The sequence below is a fragment of the Suillus plorans genome (assembly GCF_016647745.1).
Source record: "Suillus plorans strain S12 chromosome Unknown HD556scaffold_21, whole genome shotgun sequence".
Classification (NCBI taxonomy): domain Eukaryota; kingdom Fungi; phylum Basidiomycota; class Agaricomycetes; order Boletales; family Suillaceae; genus Suillus; species Suillus plorans.
This window is the reverse complement of record NW_024537405.1, coordinates 316,392-330,429: the sequence shown is the minus strand read 5'-3', so window position 1 is coordinate 330,429 and position 14,038 is coordinate 316,392. Positions and strand designations below refer to the sequence as shown.

The 14,038-nt window shown below is 48.3% G+C and overlaps 6 protein-coding genes across 6 annotated transcripts; 2 read left to right on the top strand and 4 right to left on the bottom strand.

Moving 5' to 3' along the window:
- Positions 1 to 143: 143 nt before the first annotated feature.
- Positions 144 to 2,091, bottom strand: HD556DRAFT_1268905 (Gcd10p-domain-containing protein; the record flags this gene model as incomplete). The annotated part of the gene is made up of 9 exons (XM_041299148.1): positions 1,878 to 2,091; positions 1,699 to 1,826; positions 1,393 to 1,642; positions 1,126 to 1,334; positions 934 to 1,077; positions 755 to 884; positions 607 to 709; positions 392 to 552; positions 144 to 333 (listed from the first exon to the last, which is right to left on the bottom strand). The coding sequence occupies exons 1-9, from the start codon at positions 2,009 to 2,011 to the stop codon at positions 144 to 146; spliced, it is 1,449 nt and encodes a 482-aa protein (XP_041161456.1). The 5' UTR covers positions 2,012 to 2,091.
- Positions 2,092 to 2,177: 86 nt separating this feature from the next.
- On the top strand, positions 2,178 to 9,178 carry HD556DRAFT_1431568 (P-loop containing nucleoside triphosphate hydrolase protein; the record flags this gene model as incomplete). The annotated part of the gene is made up of 21 exons (XM_041305031.1): positions 2,178 to 2,270; positions 2,295 to 2,436; positions 2,470 to 2,675; positions 2,697 to 2,700; positions 2,731 to 4,046; positions 4,573 to 4,638; positions 4,694 to 4,862; positions 4,920 to 5,242; positions 5,299 to 5,461; positions 5,510 to 5,613; positions 5,660 to 6,052; positions 6,111 to 6,137; positions 6,188 to 6,691; positions 6,746 to 7,108; positions 7,161 to 7,467; positions 7,606 to 7,607; positions 7,662 to 7,790; positions 7,837 to 7,958; positions 8,009 to 8,231; positions 8,269 to 9,087; positions 9,143 to 9,178. 21 exons carry the CDS (start codon positions 2,178 to 2,180, stop codon positions 9,176 to 9,178), a joined length of 5,511 nt encoding a protein of 1,836 aa, XP_041161455.1.
- Positions 9,179 to 9,843: 665 nt separating this feature from the next.
- HD556DRAFT_369024 (uncharacterized protein) lies at positions 9,844 to 11,464 on the bottom strand. Its single transcript, XM_041310399.1, has 2 exons — positions 11,301 to 11,464; positions 9,844 to 11,246 (listed from the first exon to the last, which is right to left on the bottom strand). The coding sequence occupies exons 1-2, from the start codon at positions 11,325 to 11,327 to the stop codon at positions 9,957 to 9,959; spliced, it is 1,317 nt and encodes a 438-aa protein (XP_041161454.1). The 5' UTR covers positions 11,328 to 11,464; the 3' UTR covers positions 9,844 to 9,956.
- A 40-nt stretch (positions 11,465 to 11,504) lies between these two features.
- Positions 11,505 to 12,544, bottom strand: HD556DRAFT_1363573 (uncharacterized protein). Its single transcript, XM_041302697.1, has 4 exons — positions 12,491 to 12,544; positions 12,220 to 12,436; positions 12,093 to 12,172; positions 11,505 to 12,036 (listed from the first exon to the last, which is right to left on the bottom strand). The coding sequence occupies exons 1-4, from the start codon at positions 12,503 to 12,505 to the stop codon at positions 11,602 to 11,604; spliced, it is 747 nt and encodes a 248-aa protein (XP_041161453.1). The 5' UTR covers positions 12,506 to 12,544; the 3' UTR covers positions 11,505 to 11,601.
- Positions 12,545 to 12,554: 10 nt separating this feature from the next.
- On the top strand, positions 12,555 to 13,039 carry HD556DRAFT_369042 (uncharacterized protein). Its single transcript, XM_041310400.1, has 2 exons — positions 12,555 to 12,736; positions 12,793 to 13,039. Exons 1-2 carry the CDS (start codon positions 12,664 to 12,666, stop codon positions 12,960 to 12,962), a joined length of 243 nt encoding a protein of 80 aa, XP_041161452.1. The 5' UTR covers positions 12,555 to 12,663; the 3' UTR covers positions 12,963 to 13,039.
- A 76-nt stretch (positions 13,040 to 13,115) lies between these two features.
- On the bottom strand, positions 13,116 to 14,018 carry HD556DRAFT_1442022 (uncharacterized protein; the record flags this gene model as incomplete). Its single annotated transcript, XM_041306399.1, has 1 exon — positions 13,116 to 14,018. One exon carries the CDS (start codon positions 14,016 to 14,018, stop codon positions 13,116 to 13,118), a length of 903 nt encoding a protein of 300 aa, XP_041161451.1.
- Positions 14,019 to 14,038: the final 20 nt, after the last annotated feature.

Here is a 14,038-nt window from a genome sequence, read left to right as displayed (position 1 = left end):
GGTCGCCACAATGTTTCCTGAGCCCTGATATCTGAGGTTAAATCAATGAGTAGTTTTGTTTGATGTTAGTTATTGTAGAAGGCACACTACTTTGTTACCTGTTGTACCACTGTTGTACTATCAGTTAACCCAACACCAAAAGGCTAGCCTATTGGTTCCATCTCGTTGGTTAGGCTAGCTTGGTCAGCGACTGTCGCGTTTTTTCCCTCGAGCTCTGTAGTTTGATATGATTCTAGGGTTTGAGGCACTGTTGGATTTCCTTCGTCAGCTTCCTTCTTCTGTCGTTTTGATTGTCGATGAGATGACACTTTGGAAGCATTCGGGTCATCATATCTGGCAAGCAATCGGTAAGCGTTCGTTCGCGAGTTGACCTGCTATTTATTACACTTACACTTTGATTGCGTGTAATAAGAAACCTCCCGATCCTGAAGTGCTCATCGTCGGATGTGTGCGACCTGGCAGAACTTGATAGCGTCGCAGCCATGACTCCGTAATTGATGGTGCAAGATAGCCTGGATCAAGGCGCAATTTCGATTGTAGTTCCGTGAGAGGCTAATGTCCAGTTATCCAGCTGAATTGGTTCATTAAATGGAAAGCGCAACATACCTGGCTAAATGGGCTCTGAACGACTATGGATCCTGATCCCGCTACATATAGAATCAAGTTTTGTAGAATCTCCAGCGAGTCGTAATCGCTAGCGATTAAAAGCCTGCCAGACGTCGGAGGAGATATGACATTATTTAATGGCACTCACGCATCAAATTCACCAGCAAATAACTCCTCCCTTGCGTTTAAAAGAGTATCTGCCGCATTCTTCCGTTTATCGAGGCGAATCCTATGTCGCTCTGATTTTCCTACTTCCGACGATGACTCTTGTGCTACAGCTGCCACTTAATGGGAAGTATGGCGCGTCTGCAAGAGAATCTCACTAACCTGGTGTATAGTCTTCCTGGGCAGTTGCCCAATTTAATGATGAGTGTATGTTTGTAACGACGTCTTTGCGAAAATTCATCAGAGTCATGACAGGATATGCAGGTGGCGAATCAACATCGCAGATAGAAATTAGTCGTCCCTCCCCTGCAAGAATGAGATCTTTTTCTCACACAGAACCAACAACTCACACACCTCCCAATCTCTCGAGGATTGCTGATACAAGAAGGCCAGACGCTTCGTCAACAACAATGTACCTGCCGCCCGGGCGAACATTCGCCAGATTCAGTATTTGAGACAGGGTGTCTGGTCTGATATCACGAATCCTGTTCTGGTCTTTTTTGAACCAGTGGTCGCAAACATTGTAAATTGTTGGCTCAACCGTACTGAAGGTCTTTGAGTATCTGCTCGGCACATCAATTTAATTGTCAAAAAATCTGGGATAACATAGAGATAACATACTTGGCTTCCTTGCGTTGCTTATATTTCTCCTTGCTATATTCAGTTTTCAGGGAATAATTGGCATGTTGTTCAATCTGAGCCTTTATGATGTCCTGTGGAAAATAGATTATACTACGATTCTGCATGAAATGAAGCCCAAGACGCACAGAAGCATGTACGCCAGACTTTTTCAACCCTTCGATCTCGCCGAGGGTAAGTGGCTGCACGAATTCACCATCGTTGATGAGCTCATTTGTAGCATCCGTTTCCTCTTCATTACCACTAGTCATGAATAGAAAATTTGAGAGTGTTTATCAAATCCCTTACCTACTTCTTGTAGAGTATGAGGCGGCTGGACGGTGAGTTCTTTGCCACGAATCTCATATGTCAATCCGTATGGATGGCCGATCAGCTCGTTTGCGCGAAAGGAGCCGACTCTTCCTATAGAGATAGTGCTTCTCGACTCAGTTCAGAGATGGTAGGAATCAAGACAAAAAACCACTCACGCATCCTTTTCTACCTTGAAGCCTTTGGTCTCGCCACTAGGTAGTCTGAGCAGAACCGTATGTCCTGACTGGATGGTGGTCGCCTTGAATGAATTCAGGGCGCTTGTTGCATCTTCACGGTCAGCGATATCCATAAGACTTCGCCGTCCCAATGGTCCACCGACGAATTTGGATGGTGGTGTTGCGAAAGAAATGATCCGTTGTGGCACTGTGTTCGGAAACTGACTGCCGTGACCGTCCTCCGACAAGTTCCAACACCTCATTTTGCTCAAAGTCTACACTACTTCATCACTTACCGCAATGAACGCTCAGAATGGAGATCTCAGCTTAGATTTCTTAATGAGAAAATCTCAGGATGTTGCTGCCTTCCTTCCGGATGAACTCTCTTACCTCGTAGAAGCTTTCGCGCCTTCTCAGACAGAATCATCGCGCTCGAAAGCGTATCTCGTGCTCTCTGCGTTCTGTCAAGGAACGCGGTCGCAAAACCCTCAGGAGTCTGGATCCACAAACACTGCCACGGAAACACTAGAGAAAGTTTTCCAGCATCTCATCATCTCCCGTATATCCGATCATCAGGAACAGGATGCTATAGTTATTGGACTCTCTTTCTTCTCTGCATTATTCCACGTCGACTGGCAGTCCGCTTCCTGTATTTTCGCGCAAGATGGCGTGGTCGAATACGTGACAGATGCCCTTGATTTATTTCCATCATCAGCTTCCGTTGCCCTAGAGGTCGCTCGTATGATCGGCCAGGCTAGTGGACACAAGGCATGCCGGGCTCTGATACCCGAGGAAATCGTCACCTGGCTTGGGAACAAGTCACGTCAGGCTACCGATAAAAACTTGCGCGCAGCAGCAGCTATCGCCCTCGTAAAATTATCTCGAGGGGCGGCAACGGATGCCTCAGAAGGCGCAGATGCGTCGCAGGCCACGCAATCTACCTCCAAGGATATGGAGCTAGCCAATTTGCTGAAAGGAATGGTCATCGGTGACAAAGATTCTCTATCCTCCCTCAACGACGTCGTTGAAGGCCTGGCATACCTCAGTGTTGACCCAGACGTCAAACATGCCCTGGCGAATGATCCTAAGTTCTTGCAGCAGCTCTTTACACTTGTCCCTAGACGTAAGCCACTGCCAACATCTACCAGTAATTCTAGCCTGCTCTTTGGCATCCTTCTTATCATATCCAACCTCTGTGCCTACCGTCCTCGCCTCAGTCAGGAAGACGCGCAGGTAGCTAAGCTGAAACGCATGGCTAAAGCTGGAAATGAATCCAACAGGACGATGTCCGAGGAACCGCTAAATGCATTGGAAGATGATGTTACAGTTAGGTCCAGATGCCGTCAAGCTCTTGCAAGTGGCGCCCTTGATGTCTTGTCTGTGGCTTCTGGTGTAGAGAGCCAAGGCATCAGACTTGCATTGGGTAAAATCTACCTGAGCATCGTGGAGGACAGAGATAACAGAGGCAGGGTCCTCCAGAGCGGAGGTGCACGGAGTCTTTCTCGTGTTATACAGTCCTCCACATCGTCATCTACACCGATTGATACCTCTGTTCTCCCTGCGATCCAAGCTTTAGCGAAATTGACCATCACGTCTTCCCCCCTTCAAGTCTTCGGGCCCGGTGATGGCGCTATGCTTGATGCAATACGGCCCCTGTCACAACTGCTGCTCCATCCATCTTCAAACCTCCTACAACAATTTGAAGCCTTAATGGCCTTAACAAATCTTGCTTCACAGAGCACAGGGTGTGCCGATCGCATCTATAGCACCCCACACCTTCTCAACAAAGTTGAGCTCCTCATGCTAGAGGACCATACACTCATCCGTCGGGCAGCCACCGAGCTGATATGTAATCTTATTGGAGGTTCGGAGAAGGCCTTTTCGAGGTATGGTGGTTCTCCCGATGTCCATGCAACAAAGTCCAAATTACAAGTACTTCTTGCGATGTCGGACATGGATGATCTTCCAACGAGACTCGCTGCGTCTGGTGCTTTGGCAACCGTGACCAGCGTGTCTACTGCTTGTCAGGCAGTATTTGAACTCCAGTTGGATCGTCACCGAGCATTCTCAATTATTGCACGTCTTATTGACTCATCTGTAACTCTGGAGGACGACGACCCTGATGACGACGAAGTAGCCGGAAATCCAGGGCTTGTACATCGTGGAGTCGTATGCCTTCATCACATTCTCGATCCCCAGTGTGCTCTCCCTCGTATATCGTTCGCAGAGGAAGTAGAGAAGGCTGGTTTGGTGAATGTCATGACTAGATTGCTGAAAGGTGAACTTGGATCATTTGACACTGCTGTAACTACCCCTGCTGCTGAGGTTTTGAGGCACCTGATCGAGCTTAGAAGACCAGCGAACAGCTAGTACGCTGTCTAATAAACTTTTGTACTGTACTTTGTAATAAATGTGAAATGATAAGCAGTGAGGGTAGAATGTATTCTATTGAGGCAGTGCTGGCAGTTGTCCAAACGCGTGGTAAGAATAGCTTGAGACTTATCCTTTTCAATTCGGGAGTTCACGCTGACCACCGGGTTAATAGTACTGCCACGGGCATTGCCGTTCTCCGCCGTGCCTGCGGACTTCTCCCAGCAAGTTAACTACGTTCTCTCATTCAAGCTAAGGCGGGTTGGCCATGGTGAGATTCAAGTTGCCTTGAAACGTTGAATGATTGATTAGTATATGCATGTAGGCTATATCTAAGAAGGCGGGCAAGAAGACTGCCCCGAAGTCAGCTGGAGTGACTAAAGTTGCCAAGGTGCGCTCTCAGACATCGTTACACCTATGAATGGCCGTGATATTTGTACAAACAGGCAGATTGGAAAGAGGGATTTAAAAAGAAACAAGCCGGAGTGTCCGATATGACGCTTCTGACAACTATCGACGAGAATAACATCAACACCAACCTTCAGAAGCGCTGGACTGTCGGAGAGATCTACACTTACATCGGCGGCGTATTAATATCCGTGAACCCTTTTAAAGGTGAGGCCATATATGTTCAAAATGTGCTATCTAACGTTGGGGTAAAATACCTTTCAGATCTAGGAATCTATACAGATGAAACCCTTCAGAAGTACAAGGGCAAGAATCGACTCGAAGTTCCCCCACATGTATTCAGCATCGCAGAATCCGCATACTATAACATGAATGCATACCACGAAAACCAATGTGTTATTATATCCGGCGAGTCTGGTGCTGGAAAGACCGAGGCTGCCAAACGCATCATGCAATACATCGCGGCTGTATCAGGAGGGGAGGATAGCAGTATACAGGAGATAAAAGAAATGGTATTGGCCACCAATCCTCTATTGGAGAGCTTTGGTTGTGCAAAGACTCTTCGCAATAATAATTCAAGTCGTCATGTAAGTGAATGATTATTGCACATGTGTACCTTGATCTTGATTTCATGGCCTCACAGGGTAAATATCTGGAGATCATGTTCAATACCCACGGCGAGCCGATCGGGGCACAGATAACGAATTATCTCCTTGAGAAAGGCCGAGTGGTAGGGCAGTTAGAGAACGAGCGCAATTTCCACATCTTCTATCAGTTCACAAAGGCTGCTTCAGATGAGCAGCGAGGTGCGTCTCGCCTGTCTGTCCATATTGATATCTCATGGCTGTTTGTAGAGCAATTCGGGTTACAGGGTCCAGATGCATACGAATATATCAGCAGGAGCAATTGCTTAGAGGTTCAGGGCATCGACGATTCAAACGACTATGCGGATACCCTAGTGAGTATTGGTCTGTTGTTCTACACCATTACTTAAACATGGTCAGAATGCCATGGGGGTCATTGGCCTCAGTAATCAGGAGCAGAACGAAATTTTTCGGATGCTCGCAGCCATTTTATGGTTGGGGAACGTCAGATTTGAGGAGATGGATGATGGAAATTCGGCCATCTCTGACACTGGAATAACAGATTTTATTGCGTATCTCATAGAAGTAGATTCGGCGATGGTTCAGAAGGTTCTGACGTCAAGAGTCGTTGAAACTCAGCGAGGGGGACGACGAGGTTCTGTTTACGACGTTCCCCTGAATCCTGCGCAAGCAACCGCTGGAAGGGACGCACTTGCAAAAGCGATTTACAATAATCTCTTCGAGTGGATTGTTTCGAGAATCAACGTGTCGATGAAGGCTCGAAGTGCCTCGGCGCAAGTCATTGGTATCCTGGTAGGTGACGCTTTTGCTATTGATTTGACCAACAATTGAGGTATTGACATATTGACAGGATATCTTTGGTTTTGAAATTTTCGAGGTATAATCATATTGTACGCACCGAACCGGCTCATTTACAGAACTCTGCAGGATAATTCTTTCGAGCAATTATGCATCAACTATGTCAACGAGAAACTTCAGCAGATTTTTATCGAATTAACACTCAAGACCGAACAGGAGGAGTATGTCAGGGAGCAGATTAAGTGGAATCCCATCAAATACTTCAACAACAAGATTGTCTGCGACCTCATTGAAGAGCGCAAACCCCCTGGAATATTCGCTGCTTTAAACGACGCTTGCGCAACAGCGCACGCCGATCCAGCTGCGGCAGATAACAGTTTCGTCCAGCGGACGGCCATGCTATCTTCCAATGCCCACTTCGAAGCCCGGGGATCTCAGTTTCTGGTTCGTCACTACGCCGGAGATGTCATGTACAACATCGCGGGCATGACGGACAAGAACAAGGACGCACTAGTGAAGGATCTTTTCGATTTGGTTGGTAGCAGCGGCAACCAGTTCCTTCAGACATTGTTCTCCGACAGACCCGATCCCTCAAGCAAGAAGAGACCACCGACTGCTGGTGATAGGATCAAGGTATTTCACATTACTATTTTATCTGTCGGAATAGATCATTCATATATTGGAAAGGCGTCGGCAGGTGCTCTGGTGGATAATTTGATGAAAGCTCAGCCTTCTTACATCCGAACAATCAAACCAAACCAGAACCGTAGCCCAGTTGAATATGACACAAAGGCCATCTTGCATCAAATCAAATACCTTGGATTACAGGAAAATATTCGTGTACGTCGCGCAGGATTTGCGTATAGGAATACCTTCGAAAAAATGGTGGAACGCTTCTACCTTTTGTCGCCTTCAACGTCGTACGCTGGTGAATATACATGGCAGGGAGACGCGAAATCTGGGTGTGAACAAATTCTCAAAGATACGGGGATAGCCAAGGATGAATGGCAGATGGGGGTTACAAAGGCTTTTATCAAGAATCCCGAAACAGTGAGTACGCCATGCGACAGCATAAAAAATTCAATTGACATCGTCAATACAGCTATTTGCCCTAGAGACTATGCGTGATCGTTACTGGCATAACATGGCAGCACGTATCCAGCGAGGCTGGAGAAACTACTGGCGCTATAAGAATGAGTGCGCTAGACGCATTCAGAGGTTCTGGAAGAACAACAAAGAAGCCCTTGAATATGCCAAAGTCCGCGACTACGGTCATCGGGTATTGGCAGGAAGAAAAGAACGCAGACGTTACAGTCTCCTCAGCTATCGCCGTTTTCTGGGCGACTATCTTGATGTCAATGGCCAGAACATCGTTGGATCTGACCTGCGCTCCGCCTGTGGTCTTGGTGGTGAGCCCTCTAGTTCTTTTATGTAGTCTTGTCGTCTCACATGTCGCACAGCGGAGCAGGCCACATTCAGCTCGAAAGTGCAAATATTGGTGTCCAAATTTGGTCGGTCCAGCAAACTTGGCCCGCGTTTCCTTGTAGTGGTATGCATCAATGTACCTCATTTTCATTGCTTTATCTGACATGCGTCGTGGTAGACTGCGAAAGCTGTGTACATCGCGGCAACTTCTCAGAAGGATGGTCAGATACAAACCTCGCTTGAACGCAAAATTCCCTTGGTAACTATCAAAAGTATATCGATGTCTAATCTAAGGGATGATTGGCTGGTTGGTCCTCCTGTCGGTCCTTGGCGTATCACTAACTCCATATCAGGCATTGAATTGTAATGCATCTGAAGAGGGTGATCCAATTCTTCATTGCTATTTCAAGACGGAGTTGACTGCGAATCTTCTTACGCTCACGCAAGCTAGCATCAGCGTCTTGATTGGCCCGTCGTGCGTGTTTGGTTGATTTTGCTTTACCTTTTGTCTCACTTGCTAGGAAGGATCGAATATGCGAAAAAGAAGGACAAGAAGGCACAAATCCAATTTGTCAGAGACGAGACGATCGCAAAAGATGATGCATACAAGAGCCACGCTGTGCACGTCCCGTCTGGCGAACCTTCATCGAGCACCTCTCGACCTGCTGCAAGAAGAAAACCTGGTATTGTTAGACCCATCACTCAAGGAAAGCTCCTTCGCGCTGGCGGCCCCTCAGATGTGAGTTTTGTGATTGTGATTTCTGTATTCTCACGATCGATTCCAGAAGGGAAAGGCTTCCAGGCCGAAGCCAGCCGCCCAACCACTGCCAGGGAAATCTGCACAATTTTCTGCCGTCAGGCCAACACCGGTGGCACCTAAGTCAGCCCCCGCGCCTTCTACTCATATTTCAGTTCCGCCGCCGCCACCGCCACCGCACAAAGAGCCCGAGGCAGAGTTATATAAGGCAAAGTTCGCTTTCGAGGGTCAAGAAGGCGAGATATCTTTGAAGAAGGATGATACCGTGGAACTGGTTGAGAAGGACGAGAATGGGTGGTGGCTTGTAAGGAAGGACGGGCAAGAGGGCTGGGCCCCAAACAATTACCTAGAACTTATACCGCCAAAACCTAAAGCAGCGCCTGCCGCACGTTCCCCTCCACCTCGACCACCACCACCACCTTCCGCTCCGCTAGCAGTCGCTGCCGCTCCTATCCCTGCTTCTTCAGCTTCAAAACCAACTGTCTCGATCGTGTCTGTGAAGTCATTGACAGCGGATGCGTCGGCTAAGCCCGTAGCTGTTTTCCCTGGCCTTGCGCCATCAAATGGCTCTGCAGTGCCTTGGAAGAAGTCTGCAGTTGTGTCAGCTAATGGGTCATCAAGCAGTACACCTGCAAGCTCCCGCCCTTCGAGTTCATTAGGAGTAAAACCCCCTCCAGTTGCCCCCAAACCTAAACCTGTACCACCGCCTGTCGCATCGAAGCCAAGCGGCAGCAGGCCATCTCCTAAACCACCTATACCCACAGCCCCGCGACCAGGTGCCGGCGTTGCGCCACCGAAGGTCTCTAAACCTAGTGCACCTGCTGGTCAGATGGACTTGGCTGCTGCGGTAAGTGCTATTAGCTGCCCTGAGGATAATACGTCTAATGTATATAACCATCCAGCTCGCGAAGCGTGCACAGAAGATAGCCGATGAGTGATCTAATGAATTATTTGACTTCGTACAATAGTACCATTTCAAGGACTTTTTACTAGAAACGTGGAATTAGAAACGTGGAATTCAGGATTTGATGAAATATATTGGATAATGCGATGGGGACGCGAGATGTTAGTGAAATGCTTGTGGGGTATCAAGAAATGATTTCCGAGGTCTACATAATGAAGCATAGCAGGACATAGAGCGTTATAAACGTGACACCATAAACTTATAAATGATCAATCCTGATTGGAGGCAAATGGGAGGGTGGTGGCGTATCTGGTTCCAAGGTTAGCCGTTCGACCTCGTCTTCCGAGAGGTCATCAGCATCACTGTCAGGCACAGCAACGTGTGAGGGAGAGAGGTGGACTGTGACCTGGATCTCCGCATTGTCTCCTCTGCCGTGGTCATCAAGGACAGTGTCAAATTCCTGCCCTGAATCTCTCCATGAGCGGACTTCATCGGCATTCAGGACTTTGGCAGAGAGGTGCTGCCGGAAATCGTCGGGAGTCTTTTCCAAGGCTTTCCTGCCTGATTCTAAGAGACCCTCTAGCATATCCTTCACCCTTGCGTAAGCCTCGTCAGGCCCGTCCTCGCCCTCCTCACTATCATCATCATCATCCCCTTCTTCGTCTTCTTCGTGGGCAAGGGACTCGACGGCCCTGAATGCTCTAGGGGGAAGAATAAGTCGAGATTCACGAAGTTTCCGCTTGAGGTCTCGAATTTCTTTGGCTTGACGGTTCTTCGTAGTTTCAAGTGATGCGTTGATAAGAAGCAGAGATTTATTCGTTATTTCCAAGTCGGCAATCTGAAGTACAAGTTAGCTCAGTACTAGTGACATGGTGAGTGGGTATGACCTTTCGATTAGACTTGGCTGCAGCCCTCGCCTTGTGCTCTGAGTTTTCAGAGTTAATGTCGCTGTCCCGACCTTTGCTAGATTGTCGAGCACTGGTTGTAGGCGAAATTGTGTCATCATGGTCGCTCTGAATGAAACGGCCATCATTGGCTCGAACAGATTCAGTATCCGAACGCTTGTTCATGTGAGAGTTGAGCGTTGACGCGCTTGCATGAGAGGGACCCGCAGACAATGAACTTCTAGATACAGACGACTTTGAAGATAAAGATAATGCGGATATTGGTGGTGAATGCGGAGGAAGAGGAATGGAAGCAGGGTCGACCTTAGCTTTCAGGACCTGCCTGGCTGCTTTCGAAGGTCTTTCAGGTGGAGTGAATGTTTGATATGGATAGAGTGTAGGTGAGGGGCCGCGTCGCGGCGAGGGATATCTATGGGGATTAGCAGCAGGAGCTGCGGTCGTTATGGGATAGAAATTTGGCACCGTAGTCGAATTAGGAGGACTTGGAGGCGCGTTTAATGAGAGGCTTGAAGAAAGTGAAGGTATGGGTGGTCTTGTATGAGTGGGCCTGGTGGTAACCCATGGTGGGGATAACGAGCGAGCGGGATCTGTTTCGGTACTATGGTAAGATTTGGCTAACCCAGAAACCTTGGATTTAATCTTGATGGGAGCCGATGGCGATACACGGTCTGGGTCAACGCGTACGAGTGGAGGTTCGGAAGAGAGCAGAGTTCGGGGCGATGGTGAATTTCCCCGTAATGCTGAGGTAGACTGTGCATGATGTAGGGCAACGCTATCGCTACGTGGTCGGTCTTGCCGGGGCGGAAGTCGTAGCTTTGACGCAACGGTAGTGGATGATCGCTGACGCGACTCTAGAGGAGATGTACTGGACACGGGAGATGTGGTAGTGGACTTGGATGCAGGCCGCGCCGTAACGCGAGCTTTAACGGGATTCGTGACTATGGAAGGACCAGGACTTCGGACTGGTTTCGAAGGCGACCCAGGTCGAGAGTGTGTTACTTTGTTGATGTTGTTCAATGAAACCGAACTTGACAGTCTCCGGGCACTGGTCGCATTTGAGCTGACCTTGGCTGTCGGACGGAAGCCTGGTGGTGAGAGAGATGACTGCACCGGTTGCTTTGTTGGTGATGCTGGTCTAGATGGTGAATTAAACCGAAGAGGTGCATGACCGCCATTATAGTCGAGTTTCGCAGTGATCTGTTCACTGTGTAAGTTTCATGGACTGTCGCGGCATATGAGTGCAACGCTCACTTTTCTATTAAACGGTGGTTCCTTCATGAAACGCGCGATGAAAATAAACTGGTAGGTTGTCAGGCCTTTTAGGGATTACCGCGCGTGCTGAAAGTTTGCAGACGATGGTTACTGTGCTTGAAAGAATGAACCACTAAGTAGCACTTGGACCGGTATCCACAAAATAGTTAGTCACTAGTAGTCTATCGGACATTGACTGTCGGATGTATTTGCTATAGCCGAGCATCAAAAGGTAATTGGCTTCCACACTGGCGGTCATTAAAAGTCAAAAGATAACGCACATACTGGCCTCGTCTAAGTACTACATACTACCACTGTCATTGGAGACTGGAGCAAAAGGTAGAATTCCCTTGTTGACGAGCGTTTCCTCCACAATTCTCTGGACGAAGGTCCGCATGGCTTCTCCACCACCACCCTCCAGAGCAGCCAATACGCTCTTTTCAACATACTTGCCCACCATGTCAACCTCGATGTTTACTCTCTCGCCATTGGCCTTTTTTGCCAAGGTGATCTTCTGCTGCGTATGTTGGATAAGCATAACACCGAACACCCTTTCGGCATCATCGACGGAAGTAACGGTTAGGGAAGCACCGTCTATGGTGACATAACCCTTGGGGATAATATAAGGAAGAAGAGAAGGTATTTCTGCGGTTGGTTCGGGAAATTGGAACCAAAGACGCAACGAATCACCATCAAGAGTTCTCTTGAGAATAGTCGCAGTTATATCAACATGAGCCTGATATGAGAAATGATTCATTAATGACGATCTGTACATCGTCAGAAAGAACGCACCTGCACGAAGTGACCACCGAATCGAACATGGGCACCCATAGCGCGCTCAAGGTTCACCTGATCACCGACCTTGCGATCGCCTTGATTACCTATGAGCGACTGCATTAGTTTGCTTCTGGTCACTCACCCAGATCAGTCCTGCTGAGGGTCTCGTTGGCTAGCCATATTTTGAAATAACCTCCATCACGCTCGACATCGAATTCGACAACTGTCAAACAGGCACCATTGACGGCTATGGAGTCACCGATATGACAGTCCACTAAGATAGGTGCTGACTGCGATATGGTTAAAGCACAACCGCCATCATCCCGGTGGATAGCAGACACTGTTCCAAGGTGTTCAATCTGAAGTCAAGTTACAGGGAACGAGTAGCTGCATAGAATTGAAGTAGTACTTACCAGACCAGTAAACATGCCTGAGTGATAACGTTTAGTCAGTTCTGACCAAGTTCTGACCTAAGAAGGCTGACGATTACCAAACTCGTCTAATTCCTCGTATTCAGAAGTTTGTAGGGCCAACTTTTTTTTCGCTTTTGTCTAGAATCACTGTCTCTCCAGACGATCGTATTGTGATGACTTCCAAGAAATCACCGGCATCTACTGAGCCAGTGGTTGCTAATAGATCACTGTGGCAATCATACAAAGGTGTGTAAACTAATTTCCTTAGTTCTACGTAGGTCTGCTCAGACAACTCTCTCAAGCTCTTCCGGCCCGAACACGACTATACATCTCCATGGCTGTATGCTCGGTGGGCGCAGTAGGAATTTATGTATCCGACTGTTTGGAAAAGAAGTACCCAGTGGCGTCTCCAAGGACCCCGCCTACCCATGTCGCGTCCCCACCGTCCCGGAACGCGGCAGGTACAGCATGAACAGTTATACAAAACGATTGGGTGGATATTGAATGTGATAGTCGCTGATTGTGGCGCGAGTTGGAAATACTTGCTTGTTGGGAAAGAAACTGGAAAATGGGGTAGTATTAGGGCAGGGTGTGGTATGAGGGAGCTACAGGCAAATTCCACGCTCTATGTGTCTCCGAGTCCGTGGCGACCGCTGCGTGCGGAAAGCTGGCGGTGAAGAGCGCACTTATGGAGATTATCGGCATCCCAAGGAAGCTCTCGAGTGTCTGATGGAGAGACGACTCTGAGTAACGGAGGTGGCACCGCGACTGGCAGGGTAGGAATAGTGTGGTCCGCGGAGTTTCTCATCGTATGGATATCTCTCTCCTTCACATGATGTGGGTCCGTATCAGACCGAAAAGACACAAACGATGCTCGCTGTCTATAATCACGGTCTTCTGATCCTAGTTTGACTTCCCAGGTCTGCTTCTCCCAGTCAGGGACGAACTGTTCGATGCCACTGTCCCTTCGACCCTTGCAGCACAAGATCTCTTGTGCAATCTTCCACCATCGATCGAAGAATATGCTGGATGTAATCGCTATTGCTATTATCAAGATTGCGATGAAGACGATCCCAATGATTTTCCAGGTCTTGTTGTCGGCGGACGCGTTTTCGGACATGGCGGCTGATGAGGGATTTGGATAACTCGCCGGCCTTGTGGTGGATGTAGATGTTATCTGTTCCGGAGATGGGTTTAGAGAGCCTGCGGACGACGTAACACCGAGGGTTGTGGGAGTCACTAGATCAAGCTTTCCCAATGAGGATGCCGTGGGGAGTACCGAATCTGTGAACAAGCCTCCTAGATCTTTCAAACCAGGATGTATAGGAGATGAAGGTGAGCTAAGATGGAACGTGTCTGATGTTGCAGGCGAGTCTGTGCCACTGCCAGCAGTGCCTGCGAGCATACCGAGTAAGTCTCTTCCTGAATGCACGCTTGAGCCATAATGCGCAGTTGTTATCTCTGGCAGTGCAATCGCGATTGCTCCTGAGATCTGGATTAGAAGTAAAAGAGGGTGCTGGTACCTCATGGAGATTATAGACTGCTAGA

What these genes read in the sequence shown, in the direction of transcription:
- HD556DRAFT_1363573 (XM_041302697.1), bottom strand. An exon ending in CCTCAGCAGGACTGATCTGG is followed by an intron (nt 12,173 to 12,219) that starts GTGAGTGACCAG and finishes TAGGTAATCAAG; the next exon opens with GCGATCGCAAGGTCGGTGAT. An exon ending in TCGGTGGTCACTTCGTGCAG is followed by an intron (nt 12,037 to 12,092) that starts GTGCGTTCTTTC and finishes TTCTCATATCAG; the next exon opens with GCTCATGTTGATATAACTGC.
- HD556DRAFT_369042 (XM_041310400.1), top strand. Translation starts at nt 12,664, where the DNA reads ATGACTTCCAAGAAATCACCGGCATCTACTGAGCCAGTGGTTGCTAAT. An exon ending in ACTGTGGCAATCATACAAAG is followed by an intron (nt 12,737 to 12,792) that starts GTGTGTAAACTA and finishes AACTCTCTCAAG; the next exon opens with CTCTTCCGGCCCGAACACGA.
- HD556DRAFT_369024 (XM_041310399.1), bottom strand. Translation starts at nt 11,327, where the DNA reads ATGAAGGAACCACCGTTTAATAGAAAA. An exon ending in AACCACCGTTTAATAGAAAA is followed by an intron (nt 11,247 to 11,300) that starts GTGAGCGTTGCA and finishes CACAGTGAACAG; the next exon opens with ATCACTGCGAAACTCGACTA.